This window comes from Eleutherodactylus coqui, chromosome 10 (genome assembly GCF_035609145.1).
Source record: "Eleutherodactylus coqui strain aEleCoq1 chromosome 10, aEleCoq1.hap1, whole genome shotgun sequence".
NCBI lineage: Eukaryota > Metazoa > Chordata > Amphibia > Anura > Eleutherodactylidae > Eleutherodactylus > Eleutherodactylus coqui.
Genome location: NC_089846.1, coordinates 112,599,086 through 112,623,517, shown reverse-complemented (window position 1 = coordinate 112,623,517; position 24,432 = coordinate 112,599,086). Strand labels below are relative to the sequence as shown.

General features: G+C 43.5%; 1 protein-coding gene across 1 annotated transcript in view; it reads right to left on the bottom strand.

Moving 5' to 3' along the window:
• Positions 1 to 24,432, bottom strand: part of TMEM164 (transmembrane protein 164) — a 56,815-nt gene that overhangs the window by 14,008 nt on the left and 18,375 nt on the right. Inside the window, exons 2-5 of the mRNA XM_066581721.1 lie at positions 11,859 to 11,908; positions 10,129 to 10,195; positions 2,162 to 2,240; positions 1,218 to 1,318 (exon numbers count right to left, since the gene is read on the bottom strand). Coding sequence (XP_066437818.1) covers positions 1,218 to 1,318; positions 2,162 to 2,240; positions 10,129 to 10,195; positions 11,859 to 11,908 — 297 coding nt within the window. The remainder of the gene's footprint in view (positions 1 to 1,217; positions 1,319 to 2,161; positions 2,241 to 10,128; positions 10,196 to 11,858; positions 11,909 to 24,432) is intronic.

The following is a 24,432-nucleotide window of genomic DNA, read 5'->3' as shown; positions in this document are numbered from 1 at the left end:
TATAATGTACTGAAAAACTTTTTTTTTTTTTAAATTGTTTAAAAAAAAAAAAAAAAAAAAAAAAAAAAAAAAAAAAAGCGAAATGAAAAGAAAAAAAAAAAACAACAAAAAACACAATCTTGTCATGTTGTGGGGAGGTTGGGGGATGTTGTTTTTACAGCGTACACGCTGCGGAAGAACAAAATAACACTTGCTGTGGGTCGGTAAAATTAAGATGATACCAAATTTATATAGTGGCGTTTTTGGCTGCACTATTTTTAAAAATAACATATTTAAAAAGATAAAAAAATGTTTTTTGTCGCCACCTTCTATCCAGCATAACATTTTTATCTTTCCGTCGATGGGGTTGTGTCACGCCTTTCCTTCTGTGGGCTGACCTGCGGTTTCTATTGGTACCATCGGGAAGAATAGATGACTTTTTATTCACTTTTTATTACATTTTTACTTGGTGACCAAAAAAAGCACAATTCTGGCAGCGTGTATTTTTCTTTTCCGTTGACATTCACCGTGCAGGATAAATAATGCATTATTTTCATAGACTGGACTATTATGGGTGCAGCGGCACCAAATATGTTTTACCTATTAACATAGTATGTAAGGCCAAAAAAAAAAAAAAAAAAAAGACATACATCCAGTTCAATGAAAGTACAACAATCTGTTTTGATCTTTTTATTATAGATATAGGAAAAGTTTTTTTCTTACAACTTTTAGTATTCTTTATTTTTTTTTTACAATAAAAAAAACAAAATTTTCCCGATTATTTTTACCTTTTTCCTAGCCCCCACAGAGGACTTGAACTTGTAATAGTTTGATCAGTTATAGCCTATATTGCATACTCCAGCATTTTATTAAGACCGACCACAGGCCAGACTTAATAGGTAGAAATACAGCATGAACACAAGTCGCTGCTGTTGTGGGCGGGTGTCAGCTATCGATTATAGCCGACACCTGCTAGGTTTGGTGTGGGCTCAGCTACTAAGTCCTCCCCACCCCATACAAACTGCGAAGCTTGAGGGTGTACATGTATGCCCGTTCGCATTAAGGGGTTACTATACATCTACAGCAGTCTAATGATGGGAATATTCTAATGCAATCATATGTATACCTTTAGATTTAATGAAGGGAGAAGTTCTACAATGTATGTGCACATGTCATTGTTACATTACCGGTATCTAAAATACTGTTCAATGAGGTTTAAAGTAAATTTAGATACTTACTATGCCGAGGATCTGCAAAAAGCTGAAATGGTAGAAGAACATGAGTCCAGTTGATAAAATCGCCCACCAAAAGTTACCAAGTGGCTCTGGAGTGTAGGCACCTAGAAAATGTATGAAATCAATCATGTGTGAAAGCAGGTAAATAAAATACAAAAATATATACAACAAATATGAATACAGGATCATTTACAGTAAATAAAAATGGAAGTCTTTGCAAAAGAAAATCATAAGAAAGACCTTTTCACCTCTGAACACTAGATGGCAGCAGAGTACAAGTTTTAACATGTTAAAAAAAGAGAACTGATCTATTTGTATATCATCATCATAAAAGTATCAAACAATGTAACATAGTTGATACTATCAGTGCCGATAGACCCTTCAGTATGGGTTTGTATGCCAGCATGGTTCACTACACATAACTGTGTGACTAGTACCCTATTGGAGCCTTATGTATCTTTGGCCGTGACACATAGAATGTTGCTCCGCCTGCATCACATGTAATAAAAGGGAATATGGTTATGCTACAACCGCAACCTGACAGGCTTGCAAGAAAGTTTAGATTTCATGCAACTCTTGGGTTGTGGCAATTTGCAACTCAACCGCATTCACTTCCATTAGGCTTCTTTCACTGGAGCGTTTGGTCACTGTGTATTACGTGGGCAGTTTTTGCATGGGTAATACACAGTACCAAACTCCCATGCACTCTAACTGTGCCTCTCACACAGTGCGAGAAATGTGCGTGCAAACAAAATCGTGGCATGCGGTATCTTGGCACGGATTATATTTTTCATTTTTTCTAATTGACTTGAAAACAAAAGCTAATAACTAACCAAACACACAAAATAAAAACAAACAGGGAAAGAACGAAAAATCCCTTCGGGATGATTACTGTAAACCAATAAGCAAACAAGGTACAAGATGACAGTAGGATCTGCAGAACATACCTCCCTTCCTCAGTAAGTAGATGGGCACGACATAAAGCAGGATGTGCTGTATGTAATACACTTCTACCTCAAATGGCAACTGCAATGACACAAAAAAATGTTATCAGTGGAGACAGAAAGACACAGAAACAAGCCGACATTGAAGACGGGCGAAGAATAACCCATCGGAATGTGAAAGTAAATTCCAGAATGCCTTGTGAAATACTGAATCATAAACATCCTATTGTTCTCTGCTCCAGGCCTGGAAGCGCTCCACTTTTCAATAGCATAAGGGTCCCTTCACACTCGCATTTTCATTTTCGTTTTGTTTTTCCGTTGTGGGAACAGTGAAACGTTAAGAAAATGTTACATTTTTGGGGACTGCAAATTGAAACTGAAGACCTTCCTTTTCAATCAGTTTCTGTAGTTTATTTTTTCATTCGGTTTTTCACAATGGAGCAAAAGCCCAGCCTCAGGCCCCTCCTGTACTCTTAGTGCGTTCACCATCATCACAGCCACAGGCCCCTCTTGTATTCTTAGTGACTTCGCCATCACCACTTCCTCAGGCAGAGAGTTCCACATTCTCACTGCTCTTACAGTAAAGAACCTCCTTCTATGGCGGTGATGAAACCTGCTTTCCTCTAGATGTAGAGGTGTCCCCTTGTTACAGTCACAGTCCTGGGTATAGATGGATGATGGAGAGATCTCTGTATTGTCCCCCGATCTATTTATACATAGTTATTAGGTCGCCCTTCAACCATATTTTTTCTAACTTAAATAACCCCAATATTGATAACCTCTCTGGGTATTGTAGTCCATCTTGGAGTACCGCTGCCCCAAACTGTCCGCAATATTCCATGTGGGGTCTGACCAGTGACTGGTAAAGAGGCAGAACAATGTTCTCATCATGTGCCCCCAGACCTCTTTTGATCCCTCCCATGATCCTATTTGCCTTGGCAGCAGCTGTCTGACACTGGTTGCTCCAGTAAAATTTACATTTAACGAAAATCCCCAAGTTCTTCTCCATGTCAGTGTTACCCAGTGGTTTCCCATTTAGTGTGTAATAGTGACATGTATTTTCCTGTCCAGGTGCAGAACCTTACATTTATCAGTGTTAAACCTCATTTGCCACTTTTCGGACTAAACACCCAAACTTACCCAGATCCTCTTACAATCTCCTTGTGTTCTCTTGTGTAAATTTCTTTACATAGTTTTGTATCATCTGCAAATATTGATATTTTACTGCACAATCCTTCTACCAGGTGATTAATAAATATATTAAAAAGAATAGGACCCAGTACTGCCCCTGTGGTACCCCACTAGTAATGGTGACCCCTCCAGTACTGCCCCCTGTGGTACCCCACTAGTAATGGTGACCCCTCCAGGACTGCCCCCTGTGGTACCCCACTAGTAATGGTGACCCCTCCAGTACTGCCCCCTGTGGTACCCCACTAGTAACGGTGACCCCTCCAGTACTGCCCCCTGTGGTACCCCACTAGTAATGGTGACCCCACCAGTACTGCCCCCTGTAGTACCCCACTAGTAACAGTAACCCCTCCAGTACTACCCCACTAGTAACGGTGACCCAATCAGAGTATGTATCATTTATAACCCCCCTCTGCTTTCTATCACTGAGCCAGTTACTTACCCACTTACATACATTCTTGCCCAGACCAAGCATTCTCATTTTATATACCAACCTGTTATGCCTCACAGTATCAAACGCTTTGGAGAAGTCCAGATACACAAGATCCAATGACTCCCCGATCCAGTCTAGAACTTACCTCCTCGTAGGAGCTGCAGAATGAGGATTAATTTCCCTGTTGTGTGGATGTGTGCTGCGAACTTGTAAATACCTTCTGCTTTAAGAAGGCCCTGCTTTCCAGATCTACTTAAAATGATGTTTTTATTGACTCCCTTCCTCTTATCTGCACCAAGCATATTACAGTGTCTAACTAATCTCATCTACATGCCTTGTAAAATCTAGAAGTGGCAAGTTATGAAATGTTCTGCACAGGAGTCTCATGAGGGATCTATGAAAGAACATCATGAGTCGAAGAGCTCAAGCAGCGTATAACAAGTTGTGAGACCTCTGAATATTCCCTAATTATACTCACTACTCCCTATAATACAGCTGTGATCCTGCAATAAAGCAGATTGGAGGGTAAATCCTTTACACAGGCTTGTGAGAGAGTGTTTGCTGTAAAAGCTTTCATCAGATAAGGGTACAACAAGGTTTTCTGCTTTCCAACTTGATGCAGAGAAGAAAACCAGAGAACATACAAACTCCATGCAGAGGTTGTCCTTGGTTCAGATGTGAACCTAGAGCTCCAGCACTGCAATGGTACTAATGACCGAGCCACCATGCCTGATCTTTCTCCAGAGGAGAAGGAGAACAAGAAGAAACACAAAGAGAACATACAAACTCCATGCAGATGTTGTTCTTGGTGAGATTTAAACCTAGGGCTGCAGCATTGCAAGGCAACAGTGCTAATGACTGAGCCACCATGGTTGTCCCTCTCTGCAGCCTTCTCTAGAGGAGAACAAGAAGAACACAAAGAAAACATAAACTCCATGCAGATGTTGTCCTTGATCAGATCTGAGCCTAGGATCCCAGCCAAGGCAACAAGTGCTAACCACTGAGCCACCATGCTCATTCTCTGGAAGAGGTGAAGGAAGAAGCAGGAGGAAAAGAAGCTTGATGGCTCAGTGGTTAGCACTGTTGTCTTGCAGCGCTGAGATCCTAGGCTCAGATCTGATCAAGGACAACATCTGCATGGAGTTTGTATGTTCTCTGGGTTTCTTCTTCTTGAGCTCCTCCTCCAGAGAAAGAAGAACATGCATAGTGGTTCAATCATCACCACTGTTGCCTAGGTTCAAAACCGACCAAGGGCACCATCTCTATAGAGTTTTTCAAAGTCCATGCAGATGTTGTCCTTGGTGAAATGTGAACCCAGCACTGCAAGGCAACAGTGCTAACCACTGAGCCACATTTATTGAAGAGCAACCACCACGCTACACTTGCCAAACTGTAATGCAGGTGTCCTAAGGGGTGCATAAAAACCTCCTGCGGTGCAGAAGAGCAACACTCACTGTTACGGGTTCAGTTCGCTTATCTTTACCAAGCTGCACAACAAAACGGATCTGTTTTCAATGCTGTGAAATGGAAATAGACCATACATAGGCCTGTATCGGCGGCCTATGTATGAAGAGAGATCGCGTGGTGACCTCTCTTCATACACTGCAGGTGTCAGCTGTTTGTTACAGTTGATACCCGCAGGTAATAACTGCAAATCGGCCGTGCGAGCGATCGCAGCTATTACCCCTTTAAATGCCGCTGTTAATTCTGTCGCATACGGCCCTCCTGCGGTGATATAGGGGGAGCCGTGCAGGTGTCATGGCAGCCGAGGTCCTTCTGACAGGCCCCATGGCTGTCTTGGCAGACTGCCCATCAAGCCGACCTGGTAGGCTGCCTGTCAGAATGCAGTATAATGTAATGCTATGGCATTACATCATACTGCAGGAGCGATCAAAGTATCGCTGGTTGTGGTCCCCCAGGGGAACTAAAAGAAAGTGTAAAAATAAAAACAATAAAGTTTTACTAATTATTCAAAAAAAACAACATAAGTTTGGTGTCATAGTAATCGTACTGGCCCATAGAATAAAGTTATCATGTCATTTTTGTTGTAGTTTGTGCGCCGTAGGAACAGGACGCACTGAAAGATGGCGGAATGTCGGGTTTTTTCCCCCCATTTCTCTCCACTTAGTTTTTCAGTACATTATATGGTACAATAAATAGTACAATTGAAAAATACAACTATTCCCACAAAAAACAAGCCCTCATACAGCGATGGATAAATGAAGGAGTTACGATTTTTTTAAAGGGAGGAGTTAAAAAAAACAAAAAACAGCAAAACAGCTCCATCACTAAGGGGTTAATAAACCTGCCCCCCCCCCCCAAAAAAAAACCAACAAATGCTTTCCGCTTATTTCTGTTCCACTTTTGATTTGCTGACTTCTGTTTTCAGTAAAACTGGATGAGTTAAAAAAAAACCAACTAACTAGTCAAAATTATCAATCAGTTATATTGATTAACAGGAAGCTGTCAAGTTGAACCTGCTGCCCGACCTGCATGCAGCATACTATAGAGCAGGGGGAGCTGAGCAGATTCATATGTAGTTATGTGGGGAAGGATTCAGTAGAACTTGCCATTCATTCATTTAAATCCCTGCTCTTTCTAGACTTAGGAGTCCAGTGGGCGGAGCTATCAGTGATTGACAGCTATGTCCGTCTGGGCAGCTGCTATGAAAAAAACAATTGTATCATATGTTGCATCTAAAACATTATAATATAGAGGAAAAAAAGCCAGAGGTGTGGTCTGAGGCAAGTCAACTCTTTCTTTATGTTCATGGGTCAACACAAAATAGCACATGATCCCAACTAATAACTACATGAATGTTCGTTAGGTGTCGCCTCTTTTTCTATTTTTTATCTGTAATTAAACATAATTGACTATATGGTCCATGTGGTTAGTAAAGCTATTATTTTCTATCAGCCTGATGAAGAGCTTCTCACCCAAAGTCCTGCACTTTCTGCCTGCACCATGCTGTCGTATTGACCCATGAACAACATAATAAATTCACCTGAACCAGAACACATCTATGGAGCGCTGATCTTATTCTTTCATCGGGGCTAGGAGATATAAAAAGGATTATGAAACAATACTGAAACTATACAGTCTTCTAAGGATAACATGGGAACAAATATAGGTGTGCGCTAGGCACACCTATATTTGTTTGCAGTAAGGAGGACTGAGCCCTAGTAACCTGCATGTAACCGATGGATATTAACACAGCGAGATGCAATCCCCTTAGTTTCTCTAGCAGGTAAAAGGTGTATCTATCTGTAAAGTAACAGAGGGTAGAGATCAGGTTGTGCGGAGCTGGTCCTGAAATGGTTAACAGATTCATTGCAATGGCAGAATGTGCATGGATCTGATGTATAATCCTGTAGCGTAAACCTTAAAAGTTATGGACACTATTGCTCACTTTTTTTTTTTAATTCATGCATTTTTGCTTAAATGTTTGTAACTGGCAGTAATTCCAATTATTAGCATTCTTCTTCTGCGCTTGCAATGTATTCCTATACACTGCAAGCTGGAGGACTAGTTTCTTGCAAAATTCATCAGTCAGACTTGATACATGGGTTCTGCGGCTAATCCAGGAGGGGGTGGGGGTTAACCTATAGTTCACAGTAGGGAAGAGGGGAGATGTGTTATGTGAAGTCTGGGGTGGGAGATAGTGGATGTGTAGCCAGCATGTATTATATTGTAAATCAGGAGTTTATTGCACAATCTAACTGAGGTACTAGCAGCCAGCGCTACTAGCTGCTGGTCAGCACCAGTGTTGGCGGCTAGGACCTGGGGCCTGTGAGTAATGTGCGCCGGGTTTAGTCCGAGGCACTATTGATATTTCTCTCTGCTCTCTCCACTGCTGCCAGGGATGGGGGGGCTGAGAGAGGGGAGGAAGTAGCGCAGCACAGGCGGAAGCGGAGGAAGCAGCGCAGCACAGGCGGAAGCGGAGGAAGCAGCGCAGCAGAGGGGGAAGCGGAGGAAGCAGTGGAAGAACTCAATGGTGACTCGGAAGCTTGCAATGCTCACAAGAGCGGAGTCCTAGCGGCCAGTGCTTACAGCAGCTAGTAGCGCCGACTGCCGGCGCTCATCAGTAAGATGCTGCAATAAAAATCATCATTTCTCACATAATTGGTGCTACTTAACATCTCGAAGAAAGAGAAAAGGTTAAAACCTTAACTCCAAATCACAAAAATTATTTTAGAGAAAAAAAATACATAAAATGTAAAAAATAAAATTGAACAAAGTGTCCAAAGTCTTTGGAGCGGCCACTGAAAAAGACTTGGGGTTATTGGAGGGAAGTAAACTCACATTTAGTGGCTAGTGCCAGATAGCTGCTACCAAAGCCCATTACATCATGGTATGCTTTCAATGGAACCTGTTCCAGCGCTGTGCGCCGCATGGAAGCAGCGTGACTCTAGTCAGCCGGCGCCGTCCCATATAGGAGGATTGGGAGAGTATTTGCACAGCTGACTGAAGAGAGTCACCATGTGTCTGCATGGCAACCTCGCAGGGTCACAGTGCGGGAACGGGTCGCCTGGCGAGTCATGAAACATAGCTCCTCAGAATCCTCTTCCCATCACCTCTGAGCCCCATGATGTAGTTTATGGGGCTGAACGGTGATGACAGGTTCCCTTTAAGATGAGCAGAGATACATATGACATCAAATCACTAGTCAGACCACACGTGGAATACAGTGTACAGCTTCGGGCAGCCACGCATACGACAGACTAATAGCTGAACTTCAGCGACTCCACCGAGGTAATGAAGGGAATGGAATGCAGACTGTAAGATTGTTAAACTTGATAACTCCGTTTGGAAAAAAATTAACTCAGGAATAAGGAAATGACAAGGTACTAATATGGCAGACAGAGCAGAGATCTCTAATGAACTTTATAAACCCAGGTCTGTATCCACGACAAGGGGGCATCCTCTAGGTCTAAAAGAAAGAAGGTTTCGTGCAGACAGGGATTCTTTACTGTAAGAGTAGTGAGACTATGGATGGCTGGTTCGTTCATTCATTCATTCGCAAGTTCAAAAATCAGCTCAGATGCCATTCTTCCAACTAATATCACAGGTTATGGGTATGAGATCTCCAGAGATGGGTTGCTGATCCAGAGATTGGTTCCAATTGTCATATTTGGAGTTTGGAAGGAATTATTCCCCTTATATGGGGCACTTGCCTTCACCGTAGGACCTGTAGGTTCGACTTTCTGGTCCTGCGTGTTTGTAAACTACATTTTCCACATTTTTAGCAGGTCTTTTTGCATTTTCCTCTGATGACTCATTCACTGCTTCTGCAAGTACTGGACATGACCACCATCGGATCACCGCTGGGCATGCTGGGAGATAGTAATTAGAGAGCCACCTATTCTGGGTGCCCTAAGGCTGAATGCACACGACCGGGTCAGATTCCGCAGGTGCCCGGCCGGTGCCGACTGCGTACCTGTCTGGATGATTTCACTTCTGTACTGCGAATGTGCTGGCCAGTAAAGATGAGTCCGTGCCTTCGCTAGGCAATGACACGGATCCTGCAGCCTTTCTGCAATGATGATTGTGGAAGGGCCACAGGACGGACGGCTTCCATTGAGTTCAACGGAAGCAGTCCACACGGAACCCGGCATGCTGCGATTTTCCCTTGTGGGCACGGAAACCCGCTTTTACATTGCATGCTAAGGCAGGTGTTTGCTGCGGAATCAGGAAGCGGTCGCCCGCTCCGGATTCCGCAACACAAATCCGGCCATGTGCATTGGGCCTGAATCATTGTTTCCCACTCACATGTAAAGTACAAGCGGCTCAGAAGTCCCGCTGTAAAACGTAGACGAAAGCCAAAATGCATTTCTAGGCTTCCTGACAAACCCGAGGACTGGAGAGAATTCTAAGATGTGAAGTTATGGATGCTATCAAAATCATTACTACATCCTCAAGTATCAGCCGCGCGATCCCTGAAGCACAGCTAATTTATGGATGTATGCGGCTCCGGCCGGATCTCAGCACAACACCACGGCAAATACACAACTATACAGAAATACAAAGAGTATACCCAGTGTTAAAGCTATGATCACACGGGGGGGGGGGGGGGATTGGTGCAGAATGTCCGCAGCAGAAAAGCACATCAAAAAGTGCTCCATTAGGGGTAGATTTTGATGTGAAATTCACCCCCCTCATTTGAAGAGGTGGAATCTGAACCCAAAATCCGGTGCTATAATGGCCATGCTGCGGTTTTTAAATCCATACCACACATTAATTTCTGCACAAGGTAGGATTTCTATAAGACATTTGTGCCCCGTCTGCATCGCAGCCTCTTGGTTGTATAGAACCCCTCTTATCTGCCGATTTATACGTACGGATTTCTTACCATTCGCGTGTTGAGCACCGGGAACAGCAGCGCCAGTAGGGCTCCGTTCAGCATATGCATCTGCAACCTTCAAGAAAAACAGGGGACAATGTTACAGCTCGGCGTCTGTACAAATCTAGCTGCAGGAGTATTAGAAAGAAGATTCATTATGACTTTGGTCTTCAGCCATCCGAAGAACGCATTTATGAAAATGTGAATAAGAACGCAAATCCTTCGGGGCCGACAGAAATCAAATGCGTCTGAGAGGGTCCCGACTCGCCCCCAAGAGCAGAAGTTAGGGGAAAGAAGGATCAGACATGTTGGATCTCACTGACCGCAGCTCATTCCCCTCTCCCCGCTGAGAACACATACATATTCAGCGGGGCCAAGTGTGCCTGCGTACGGGAGCAGCCGTCGGCGAATACCCGGGGTTGTTCAGCAATACTCTGAAGAATTACTGTTCCTTGTTCAGTCGCTGGCAGCATTTACACTGAATTATCATTCGTATTCCCGTGATCCAGCGAGAATCTGAATGATATCACTATAAAAGGGCCCTGCGCAGGTCTCCAGCTGTTATAGTAGGTAATCCAGCTGAACTAATGGAGGTTTTGCCCCGAAACGCGTTGTCTATTTCACTAATTAAAAGGAGAAATTTCCATCTAATCGTTCTAACTATTCAATTACTTTTGCAGCGCTGCGCCGGCCACCAGTCTTTTGTTTTTATTTGCTCCTTAGGTAGCTTTGAGATAGCTGGAGAAAATTGTGTGAGATCTGTGCGTTGCGAGACGCACAAATATGAACCCCATTCTTTTGAACGGGGTCTATACATGAGCATTTTTTTCCGGCATGGCAGTGTGGGAAAAAAATTGCGGCATGTCCTATCTTTGGCTGTGCCCTCGCATTGTCCTTTGTTTTCAAGGTGCTAGTGAGTGCGATGCGAGGTTTCCCACTGAAAACAATAGAAACCGCTTGCCAATCTTCCGGCGCTGCTAAAAGCTGCGCTGGAGGATCATAGCTATGCTGAAATGGTGGTAGGTGTTGTTGACACAAACGCCTCACATCTGTGGGGACATCGTACGTTGGTGAGCGTGATATCGGGCAGTTTTATGGTCAGATATCGCGCTCGGCTATGTGAAATAAGCCTTAGTCAGGAGAAAGACAGAGTGGAGGTAAAATGTTGCACCCTGCATGAATAAAAGTGTAGCCTTAAGCCCCATGGACACGGGACGATTATCGCTCAAAATTTGCTCAAATGATGTCTTTTGAAAGATAATGTAAATGCTATTATCGTTAGTTTTTTGAACAATGATTTTATGTTGAATTTAAACAGCTAATAGCAGCGACCGCATGCTGTGATTCTCCACAGGAGCGCTGATAACATTGTTTTCAGCTGCAGTCCAGCAGCAGAACAAAGGGGTTGTATGCAGATAACAGACCACCTGCTGTTATCTGCATACAGCGATGGGTGCCTCACTTACATGCAAATGAAGCTAATAAGCTCTTAATGGGCATTAGCCCTTAACTTTATTTTACAGTAAACTGTCTTCTTTGCCAATTCCCTGAGTGTAAGATCTATGCTTGCTGCTATTGTAGGAGACCGTTGTATCGCCAGTTTTACAGGTTTGTATATTAGAGCAAGCAGAGACTGTGACAACAGCGAGAAGTGTATATTATATCAATCAGATTGCTGCAGGATATTTGGGAGAAAAATAATGTGATCATGTGACTTATTTATCAAGTAGACTACTCACCGGAACACTATTGTGGCAGCTTTACACGGAGGACACGCCAGCAGAAATATCTGGAATGCAAATGGAAAAAAACATATATTTTTTTGTTAAAAGAAACTTTTTCCCCCCTTCTTAATCAGGTACAATTGTGGTAAATGTCTGCAGTATGACATTAAGAAAGGAGTAGTGAAGCAGAGGGCCATTTTTCGCCATAAGGATGACATTGTAACTGCATTCACAGATGTGGCAATATATCGAATTCATAGTACAATAAAGCACATCTGTCACTATGTGTGTTCCCTTATGTAAGGACAGCTCGTTACAGTTATAGGTAAGCTCTTATTAAAATAACCCCCAAAATATTGTGGCGTTTAGCTAATAGGAAGGGTGAAAGAATACAGCGAATGCTAGCTATAAGTCCCCTGCATGCATGCAGGAAATGAACCCACCGCCCCTCTTGGCAGGGATTGCCAGCTGGCTGCTCTGTATATGCCCCGTTGGGCACAACAGGTGGGGTTGATGTATAGTTTGGTTGGGTAACATTCAATATAACTTGGAAATTGATTAAAGGGGTTGTCCCGTTGTAAACTATTGATGGCCTATCTGCAGGATAGGTCATCAATAACAGATCAGTGGCTGTCCGCCACCCAGGACCCTTACTGATAAGCTGTTTGCCAGGCTGGTGTTCTTGTGTACTGAGCTAATGTCTGCATGAAGCAGGCAGCTCTGTTCCAACTGCAGTGGCCAGGCTTGGTATTACAGGCCAAGTTCCTATTTTCTTGAGTAGGAACTTTTCCTGTAATACAAAACCTGGCCACTGCAGTGGGAACGGCGCTGTGTGCTTCCTACAGAAATCAGCTCAGTGCATGTGCTTACCAGCCTGATAAACAGCTGATCAGCAGAAATCTCAGATGGCAGACCCATGCTGATATATTATGGGCAGCCTGTCCTACGGATTGGCCATCGATCGTTTACAACTGGTCAATTCCTGTTAATCTCTACACTGAGCTTATGAGTCCAAGAGGTGTTCCTCCACAGTGACTGATATGTATCTCTGTTTGTACACCCAGCTGTCAAACACCAAGTGAGAGCTCATGAAACATTTGAATCTCTGCCCACACTCTCCCAGCTGGCACTGTTGAGCGGCCTCTTTACCACAACGGCTCTCGCTCCTCTACACAAGTGCCATGCCTACTCGTCACACTACTATATGGCACATGGGCACCAGGCCACTAAGGTATATACAGCACCTCTGACATGAGAGTAATGCAATGTATGACGTATCAAGTGCAACCAAACGCTGCTTTGTCTTATTTTTGCATCTTCTGTCCTCTTGTGGAATCGATGCCATGTCAAATTGTCGTACTTCGCTGGGCTAACAGGGGTCCTAAATTATACAAGTCCCTGTCCCATGACTTTTGGCATGTCAGTGTAGACTTCAATGTAAATTTGACACCATTCAAATTGGTGGTGTTTAGTGGGTAGGTCAGCCGCCAGTACATGTGGCCATAAATCCTATGGCAAGCCACACAGCAAAGGGGACATGCCCCATATGTGGCTCCCAAGCACTGGACCGGGAGCGGAGCTAGCTCTGTCCTTCCATGGGGCTTTATACTCCAGGTCTACACTGGTGTCTTTGTATAAGAACAAGTGCATGGATATAGAATTCTACAACAGCAAGGATACAGGGATTACAAGCTGCAAGGAGCTAAACCACCTGAACAAAAAAAAAGGGAAGTCACACAACCGGTGGCAAATGGTCCTCTCTAAGGGGGAGACGGGGCTGTAGGTCATTGAGGTTTTGGGATTGAGCATACCTTAGATTCTATGTTATTGCAGGGTAAGGTCTGTGACCAGTATATACCCGTCGCTCGCAGCAGTTACCAGTAGTTCTGGTATGTGGAGCATGAAATCTGAGATCTTCTGCTCAAGCTAGAAAAGAAAACAAATTCCCCCTTCAGGGCATGTTCACACGGGCGGAATGTATGAAGAGGGGAATTCTGCAGCCCTTTTGCCTCCAAAGCAGGCAGACTCTGCGCCATCGGTAGAGAATTTGACTCAAAACCATCGGATTTCAGCAGCTCCGGGCATCACCTTACCAGCGGCGATGCGTTGACTTCCGGCATGCCTTGTAACGGGTGAAAGGGGTTTTCTTTAAGTGGGAAAAGGGGCTTTTTTCCCCTGTTTTATAAAAACGTAATTCTTGTTAAAGGGATCTGGCGATCTTTTGATTGCTTATACAGTATAATGCAATACTTCAGTATTGTATTTCTGCTGGCATTATTTTAAGCCATGCCACAGGCACTGCTTAACAGGCAGAAATACATGGCAGGCCTGGGGTCCTTCACAAGGCCTTCACTGTCATGACACTAACAGCACCTCACAATTTCATTGTGGGGCCGTTCAGGAAACAGAGGGAGCCCCTTTCTCTGTTGGTGCATTTAACTGCTGCTGTCAGAGTTGTTAATTACGGTGATTAAAATTTCCTCCAATTACAGTTGGGTGTCAGATGTCAAAGAGTGTATGAAGCAGGCTGGGCTCCAGAGTTCACTCCTCATCAACCCCAAGCACATTCCAGCATTTATGTATGTCTGATTACATAAAAGGGTTACTGTAAAGGGAGATTACAGTCAGGGTAAGTGACAGCATATTGCTAGGATATGCTGTTATTTGCTAAATCGGTAGGGGTCTGACTATGGAGGGAGAGCTACTGATAACTAAGTGATTACTAGGTTTGTAGCCACTGAAATCACATCTCCACTGCTCACTACTACTGTACAGTGTACATGATATGGCCCTGTGTGTGTGCGTTAGAGAGCAGAATCTGCAGTTTTTTTCTATGTGCAGTGTATTCAAGACACAGAACAGCAGGCTCCTCCCAACAGCTCTGAAAGAACTGAAAATCACAGATACAGACTGCAGTGTGGATGGTGAGAAATGGGGAATACAAGCCATATAATGACTTCAAATAGTTATCCCTCATGCATACACATGGTGAATCCATTCTGAAAAGTTAGTGACGCTTTAACTCAATTTTTTTCTTTGTTGCACATCATTTTAAATAGAATATATATATTTTTTTTTTTAAATTTTTTTTTAAATTTTTTTTTTTTTTTCAGGCTTATCCTTGGATCCCCGATATCACAACAGACCTGGGGTTTTTTTTGTCCACAAGTGCCAACCTCCCGACTACGTTCCTCTCTGCACTAGGATGTTCTCTTTGGCTTGGGTAATCTACATTCAAGAGTACAGTTCGTACTCACAACATCGCTGCTGCTGTCCTCCACATGTACGGCACTACCGCTGCCATTCTCCAAATACACAGTACTACTGACCTCGATGTGCTCGGTACCGCTGCTGTCTAAAACTATACAAAGTGGCAGGCGACTGATCAGCGGCTGTGTTTTCCCTCCAAGCACGGGATGTCTTATCCACACAGCGGCCACGGCTAATAACGGACGTACTTTACATACAGCACCCAACAGCTCCTGTTCGCAGCTCATTGGCGGCGCTGTGCGGGAATGGATAGACCTGCATTTATTCTTTTTTTATCTTTTGAATTGCAGTTTTTGGTGAGTCCTTTTTTTTTTTTAAATGCCCCATTCCAGAAAAAAAATAGTATTTAGGGTAAGTTTACAGTTTTTTTATACTTTGCATTTTGTATGTATCTTTTGTTATACTGCGGAGAACAGATTCCTGGTCGTGCTACAAAGGAAGCTTTTCCCAACTTTACCAAGTATTTGTTACGGACCCCCAATGAGGTCTACAAGTCCTAGAACAGCTGTAGACGCCCATCACCAAAGCAGAACCCCATGTATTGTCACGTAACCTTTCCTTCTGAGTAGTAGTGCTGCGTATGGCCATAATATCACGAAGTTTATAAATGCCTAGTAAAGCTGCAGCTAACATTATGAGAAGTAGTGAAGTGTGGAGACTTAACAGTATAGACCAGTCTTTATAGTAATTAGTGTGTTTAGAAAAAAAGTCTTGCCTCCAGTTCTGGTAAAAAAAAACAAACCTACTGGCAGCAAATGCCACTCGTTCCAGTCGCAGAGTGTTGGCACTAGCCTAAAGGATATCGGTTTGGCATTTGCCCCTTATTCATTAGCCTATCAAAGTCCACGGCCCTCTTGGCATTCTATTAGAAAAACTTTCCTAGGTTCTGTCAATAAGTAGCTAACCTTACTTCCCGAAGATAAGAGTACATCAGCCTGGCATCCACCACCATGCCTTGTTGGTTCGAACTCCGATCACTAGCAATCGCTTTGCCACGAGCATGCTGGCCGGTGTTCAGCCTCACTCACAAGGTAACACCTCACAACTTATACAGAGGTGGACGTTCCCAAGCGGTCACCTGGGGTAATGCAACTTCATCATCAATACTGCTATCCCATGACTTTTGGCATATCAGAAACTATCTTTAACATGTATCTCTTTTTTTCAGTTCAGTGCTTCAAAGAGACTCTTAACCCTTTCCAATCCACTGTCTGACGTCTAAAGACATTCTGATTGAAGGCTGTACAGCTCTGATATCGGAAGACATCCGGCAGGGTATTCTTACTGTATATTACTGGCCGCTCTGTTGTCGGGGGGGGGGGGGGGGCACGACTTATAGAGCTAATAGAGTAGGAAGCGCTGGGCTAAATTTACATGACGGATTTCAGGTTGGCCCTTTCCACATGGATTCCATGTTAAAATCTACAAAAATCGCTTTTTTCTACGCACAGAAAAAACACTGGCCGTAATCTATTCTTTCCATGGAAGACTTAGGTGAACTGGCCGCACATTCTGCTTCAGTGGTGATATCCAGTGTGCCAATAAGGCCTAAGGCGATGCTATAAACTGTAGCAATATGCTGTTTGCATTCCGTTTTCTTCCTGGTTAATAGAGCATATACACTTTTAAGAAATTTCTGAAAAGGTCAAAAAGACCTCAAAAGTTTTGATCCTTGGAGGTCCCGCATAGAGGTCTATAATGTGTCCATAGACTTCTATGTGGGCCATTTCAGATGCTGGGAGTAGAGGGGTAAGATCATTCTAGTGATCAGTGGGGGTCCAGCAGCGGGATCTCTACTGATCAAAACATGTGACATGTCAAAAGTTTATGAAAAGTGTAGCTACTTTATACAGTACCAATATAACACAAGCACAAGACCACAGCTGACAAGTAACAGTGGTAACAATGTAGCATCATGGGGACATCGCTGAGCAGATGTTTCAGAGGCGGCCGCACGTTGTCCCTATAAGAGCCGTGATCTGGCTCCTGGTCTCCAAGGCAAGGGACAAGTCTGCCAGCGTGAGAATGACTCTTTCATACTTCCATACAAAAAGCCAGAAGGGGATGATACAGAGTCCCACACATTATGTCAGAAGGACACTGAGGAACAGTCTGGGGACCAGAATCCGGCAGTAACTTGTTGTGACAAGATATTCGATATATAGGAATAAATGGGCACGGGAATCCTGATGTAGGAAGGCGACTCGCTTGCTAAAGACCAATCACCTCATTATATTTGGCCAAGGACAAGGGGATGCTGTGTGGGTGCAATAAAAAAAGTCGCATGTGGTTCACTAAATGCGTTTTTTTTTAAGGGTGGGGGGGTTGTTACCAAGTTGCTTTGGTTGCAACACATTTTAAAGCCTGACGATTAGCTACAATTGGGTTACATGTGCATTATTTGAGAGGTGTACCTCCTGCACAAAACACATCAGAACGCATGAAGACTGGCAAAAAGAAACCAAACGCCAAACTTAATCCGCAGCTGATGAAAAATGGACCTGTCCGCAACACAACTGCATCCGTGCGAACTTCCCCTTAAAGGAAGTCTGTCATCTTATTCTTGGCCTATTAAACACAATATACCTGTGCGATTAAACGAGGACTCCAGCGGTACCTTTAGTTTTTCAACTCAGGTTGAGATACGGCCTCAGAAGCCCTTATGCAAATTAGCAGCGGACCTTCCAATGGGCGGTCCGCTTCTGCAAGTAATTAGGCTCTCTCCTTGTCTCTTCAACTAAAACTCGTCCCCTTGCCAAATTATACCTGCTGCTCTGCCGCTGGAGACGTCATGCGTCCCACCTAACGCGCCTGCGCTGCACTGAGGGATCAGATACATGCGCAGTGACTCCCTTTGGACCAGCAATAATTTCACGAGCATGTACCCGATCCCTCAGTGCAGCGTAGGTGGAACACAGGACATCTCCGGCGGGCGGAGCTGCAGACGTCATTCGGCAAAGAACGGGAAGTGTTTTAGTTGAAGAGGCAAAGAGTGAACCGGGATGGTCCACCGCTAATTTGCATACGGCTTGGGAAGACGTTCTGCGGCAATATCTCAATATCGAAGCCCGAGTTAAAAAATTAAAGATACTGTTGCACCTGCACAGGTAGATAGTGCTAACAGACCAAAAAGAGGATGACAGACTTCCTTTAAAGGGGACTGTCCCTGTAGAAATAAAACCTTCAAAAAGCAGCTCAGAGTGGTGGCAAAACATTAAAATATGAGGCCACACCGATCCTGTGGCTCCTGTTCAGTCCCCTGCTGCAGCAGCGATGGCGCCCCAACACAGACATGTGACTGCAGCAGCTAATCAGCAGCTGTGACAGTAAGTGGAGACTAGCGGGGAACCAGGCACCAGTGGAGCTGTGACAGTAAGTGGAGACTAGCGGGGGACCAGGCACCAGTGGAGCTGTGACAGTAAGTGGAGACTAGCGGGGGACCAGGCACCAGTGGAGCTGTGACAGTAAGTGGAGACTAGCGGGGGACTAGGCACCAGTGGAGCTGTGACAGTAAGTGGAGACTAGCGGGGGACCAGGCACCAGTGGAGCTGTGACAGTAAGTGGAGACTAGCGGGGGACCAGGCACCAGTGGAGCTGTGACAGTAAGTGGAGACTAGCAGGGGGACCAGGCACCAGTGGAGCTGTGACAGTAAGTGGAGATTAGCAGGGGACTAGGCACCAGTGGACTGGCCGGGGTTCATGTGGCTTTTTTGTTTTTTTTTTTGCCACCATTGGAGCTGTATTGATTTTTTCTTGCTAGGGTGGTCCCTTTAAACTGAAATGAATGGGAAAATCATTACTCCACAGTGTAATACAGCATCTTAGAGCTATTCTGCATTGCTCCTAGGAAACAAGGCCAACTCCAAGGCTGTAAGTACTTGTGTGCATGAGCCCTTACAGCAGATTGCCCTACGGGTTTCTGGCAGATGTGTCCTGGGACCTTCTATACAGGTAGTCTGAAATCCCAAATGCTATTAGATGACACAACAAAGTGTCTTGGTATATACCTATCCCAACATCCTCCCGGCAGGCCTTCCTTGGCTGGGAAATCGTTGCGATGATAGAAAGGCTCGAGACTTTTGTAATTACAATAAAATCAGAATTGATAGCAAACTAAATACTTTCCTGTAATAAACTCATCCGCTGCTTAGCAATAGCTAATAAAATAATTGCTGTGAGATTTCTTACCGTAGAGATTATAAAACAGGCCGGCAGCAGCTGGGCCCAGAGGGAATTCAGCTGCGGCGTATAATAAAAGAGCATATGTGATCCTCTAATTGGAATATCCGTTCCCAGTGCGGATACTCCTCTGGTCTCCGGGCACACAACCAGCAGCGGAGAGATCATTTACGCACCCTCCGAAAATCATTAAAACCGCAACTTCATCCAAAAAGTGGCCATCCACATGTATGTTCCGGCTCAGTGCTTCCCAACTCCAGTCCTCAGGGACCCCAACAGGTCAGGTTTACTGGATTTCCTCAGTATTGCACAGGTGATGTAATTATTGTCAGACATTACCACAGGTGGTCTTACTATAGGATATCCTGAAAACATGACCTGTTGGGGGTCCCTGAGGACCGGAGTTGGGAAGCACTGTTGTAGAGGGACCATCAGAGTAGCTCTGGGGTAACTGTGGCGGGGGACAATGCGGCGGACGCGCCGTCCAAATTTGCAGTCAAAGAATCTGCAACGAATTACAGGGGTATTCCAGTTCCTACAAGTTAATCGCCTGTCCACGAGATAGGGAATAACTAGCTGATCGTGTGGTCGACCCTCTGGGACTCCTACGGACCTGGAGAACAGGGCCCGGCGGTCCCCGAATGAAAGGAGCGCAGGATGGGCAGGCACATTGCAATGAGAGCGCCGGAGATTGACTCAACAAATGTCCAGCGCTCTTCTTGGACTGGACCAACTGGCCCAAGCGGATGAGATTCTAGAAAATGTTATCTTATCTGCATGCTGGAGAAAACAGCTGCATGGAAATCTAGTTGTGGCGCATATCTTCAGATGTGCCGCATGCCAGTTTCTGCTGCAGATAGTCTTTGCGGATTTCACCACTTTGGATGTTTAGAGGAAACTCAATTGATTTCAATGGGTTCCATTACGTACGTTTTTGCGCAGAAATTTCAGATGTGAATATGCAACATGGTCTATTTTTGTTTGAGAGTCTATGGGGAGTGCAAAAATGCGAATGCGATCCACGCAAAATTGTGCACTGAATTGCACAATTTTATGGGGATATCGAGAATATCGGCAAATAATTTGGCTGCACAGCCTGTTAAATCACGACATGGATGTGAACGGTCCCGGAAGCGCATAAAAGTACAGTAAAATGCGCAAATATGTGCACAATAGCGCTCCCTTCATAGCGCTCTTATGTCACGCTATTGTTAGCATATCTACGCCTACGCTTGTCTGCAGGAGCCCTTAATCGGAAACTTGATGCTACAAGCCCCACGCCAGAAGATACAATGCGGTTACTTCCCAAATTTGGTCAGGTCTATGGTTATCATGAAGACACTACGAGGCCCCAAGTTACCAAATCCATTGATATCTCCACCAATATCATAACCGCTCCTACGCAAGCCGGGAAGGAAATACGTATTGTTGTGGTTGTTGCATAAAGCGGCAGCTCTCCAGCTGTAACTACAACTCCCAGCATGCCCTGACACCACTGTATCCATACATGGTCCCCATCACAAGACTGCAGCTAACACAAGAGGGCATGTGGGCAGAACAACCTCCAAGTATGGCAGCCCCAGAATTTGTGCCAAGAAGATTAAAGGGATCCCTTCTTTATTGCACCTTAATCCTTCTTCTGTAATGAAGTATTTGAACAGTTTCCACCTTAGGATATAACAATCATATTACACCCCCATATGTTCTATGAGGGTTGACACCAAGCAAAAATGTCATCCAGCAGGGAGAACCTGAATAAAGTTGTACTCTCCCCTCCGGAGGTCTCTGGAGGTTGTACAAGAGGACAGCCGATAGTGACGGGCTGTGATCAGTCTTCCTGGTTCCACACATACAGAACCAGGAAATAAAAAGTGTTCATCCCACTTCCCAACTTTACATCAGTGCTGAACCTCGAAAATTGCACTCTGGACACGTGTTGAACTGGTGTAATAGTAAGAAAAATTGACTTCCAATGTGTGAAATTACTAATTAGAATGGGGACCGCAATTTTTGACATTGGACGGCCATTTTGAACTCCACCATATCGAATTCAGCTCAGGTTTTTCAAATGGGAAGGGTGTCATGTGATATATCAATCTTCACTAGAATTTACTCACTGGAAGTATCACTTTGGCCCTATCTATACTGGGACCCATGCTATCACTAGAATGGTTGATGCTCGTCTAGGTCACGCCTCACCTATCCGCAGTAATGAGTCATTGCATGGAGTAGAAGCCGAACGTCTGCCACGCTGTTCCATATAACTTTATGGGGCATATAAAAACAGTGGTGTAAAATCTATTATAATAGAAAGTACAGTATATCAGCCAAACCATTTTGGACTGTCCGCTTATCACCAAGAACTCACAGGTAAATCGTTAAAGCCCCATTTACACATAAAAATTGGCTCAAATGAGGTCTTTTGAGCAATATATTGTTACGTGGAAATGCTACCATTGTTTGCTTTTCAGTCGAACAATGATTTTTAGTTCAGCTTAAAATCCATCATTCGCCGGAGAGATAATAGTAGGGACCACACACTGTTTCTCGACGGGAGCGCTGATAACATTGTATTCAGCAGCAGTCCCATGGCAGAACAAAGGGGCTGTCTGCAGATAACAGACCAACTGCTGCTATCTGCATACAGCAAAGGGAGGCTCATTTACATGCAAATCAAGCTAAGCTACTAATGGACATTAGTGCCCATTAGCAGCTTATGCAAAATAATCAATCAAATGGTCATTCTCCCTATCTTTTGAATGAATTTCGAGTGATCATCTTTGCGTGTAAATGGGTCGTTAGGCGCACACAAAACTGACAGAAAGTGAATGCGGAGCCCATCCCCGACTATGGAAGAATGCTACAAGTAGATGTACAAGTAAACATTATACCATTCTGATATTGATGACTTGTCAGGACGATAGGCGAAACAAAATTATATGTTACAAATCATAACTAGTACTTTAGTTGCTACTTACATACGTTCCGCTAATTACATCAACATCGTAAGTACATGCCTTCTCCTCTAATCAATTGTCCACTTCATCCTCGGCTTTCATCTTATGTAATTGCTGCTCCAATCAAATTAGCATTTCTATTTCACTTCAACTATAATTAAACAACTCTGGCATATCTGAGGCATCCGACTAATATCTTTAACCCCTTAGTGCCGGCCAATGCACCTTTTTACGGACCTCGCTAAAGGGCTTTTAATTTGCACGTACATCTTTTTGAGGCGGTGGCTTGGCTGACTCAGATCCTGGCTGTTTAACCCCTTGCATGCCACCATCAATAGCAACAGCAGCATGTTATCAGATGTTTGACAGAAGGATCCCCCTTCCCTTATCAGCACCCTGCAGTTTGTTACAAGGTACCAATTGGTTTCCAAGGCAGCTGGAAGCCTGAAAAAGGCCTCCATGCCTGCAATGTAACTCAGCCTATTAGACCCCGCCTCCGAAGGGTCTAATAGGCTAATGTCATAGGCATTGTAGAATGCACTACATAAGTAATGCAGTGTACTATCCTAGCAATCGAGCTAATCACATCTTCAGCCGCCTTAAGCAACTAAAGTAGGTTAAAAAAAAAATTCAATAAAAAAGTAAAGAAAGGAATCCAGTAAAAAAAATTAAAAAATGGCATTTTTTTTAAATGTATTTATTTTTTTTAAAGCAACATATAATAGGTATTACTGCGTTCATAATAACCCAGACATGAAAATACTTAGTTATTTATTGCGTGGGGTGAATGCTGTGAAAATAATTTTAAAAACTAATGCCAGAATTGCCATTTTTCCTTCTGTTCACCTTCCGAAAAAGTGCAATAAAAAGCTATCTAAAAGTCATACGTACCTCCAACTGGTACCAAATAAAGACTGCAGCTCTTCCCACAAAAAAACAAGACCTGCTAATGCTGCTAATCTTAGAATGGGAAAATGCAGATTCAATTGTTTTTAGTTTTGTTTTTTTTTTAAACGTGTTTTATTGTGCAAAATGAAGTTTAAAAAAATGCTGATCAAGATTTAAAAAAAAATTGGGTACTTGTTGGTCATCTGTCACCACTTTTTTAGTTAATTTCACAACTTTTTCAACAATAGAGATGCGTAAAAAAAAAAAAAAAATAAAATAAAATATATATATATATATTTTTTTTTTTTTTTTTTCTTCTCAAAATTGTTTTTATTTCTAATGTTATTCAGGCAATAGCCTGCAAAATAACGTTGAATGGGTCAACAACAAAAAGTAACAGATAACCCAATTGTGCCAAAAATATTTATCTTTACTGGATAGTGAACACCGTAAATACAAACCCAGAAACACGGGCAGAATTTCTGGACATTTTTTTCAAATCCACCCCAAAAAAAGAAAATGATATAATACATTAGTACAACAGAGTGGTGGCATTACAAAAACAAAAATGCAACTTGTCCGAGAAAAAAAGATGGTGAAAAGTTATGGCTCTTAGACCCAAAAATAGGCTGGTCACTAAGGGGTTAAATTAAAAAGAAAACGAAATAAATACTTAACATAGAAAAAAAAGGGAATATTATAGCAATAGCCGATATGAAGGAACCGTGTACTCGCCCGCCAGAAGTACAGCTCTGTCCGCTGTGCAGTGGCCTGGAATGAACGGGTTTCCTTTACATCAGCTAACTGGCGGGGGCGCTAGCTAGCCCTGCCAATCTGATACGGATGGCCTTACCTAGTGATAGGTCATCAACATTGTAATATTCGAAAACGCCTTTTTATTTGCACATTAGAAGATTGGCAACAGCAAAGAAGCAAAACAAATACTAATCCTCAATGGTTTGATTTTTTGTAATAAATAAAGCAATTTACATAAAAACCAACGACTACACAACATAACGGTTTCCATCACTTCTTTCAGCCCTCCGAGGGCAGTCAGCGGGGGAAAAAAATGGAGCTTTTCATTCTGGTTGCTATAACCAGGCACAAGTATATATGTCTTCAGTAGACGACATATAGAATAACTGATATATACAATCAGTCCTGAAACTATTAGAATACCGATTTATATCTATGGACAGTTACAGGAACCAGGATGAACTGTATAATGGAAAATACAGAGGCGAGTCACATTATTATGACCACCAGCTAATATCCTGAGTAGGCGCTGTGTGCCG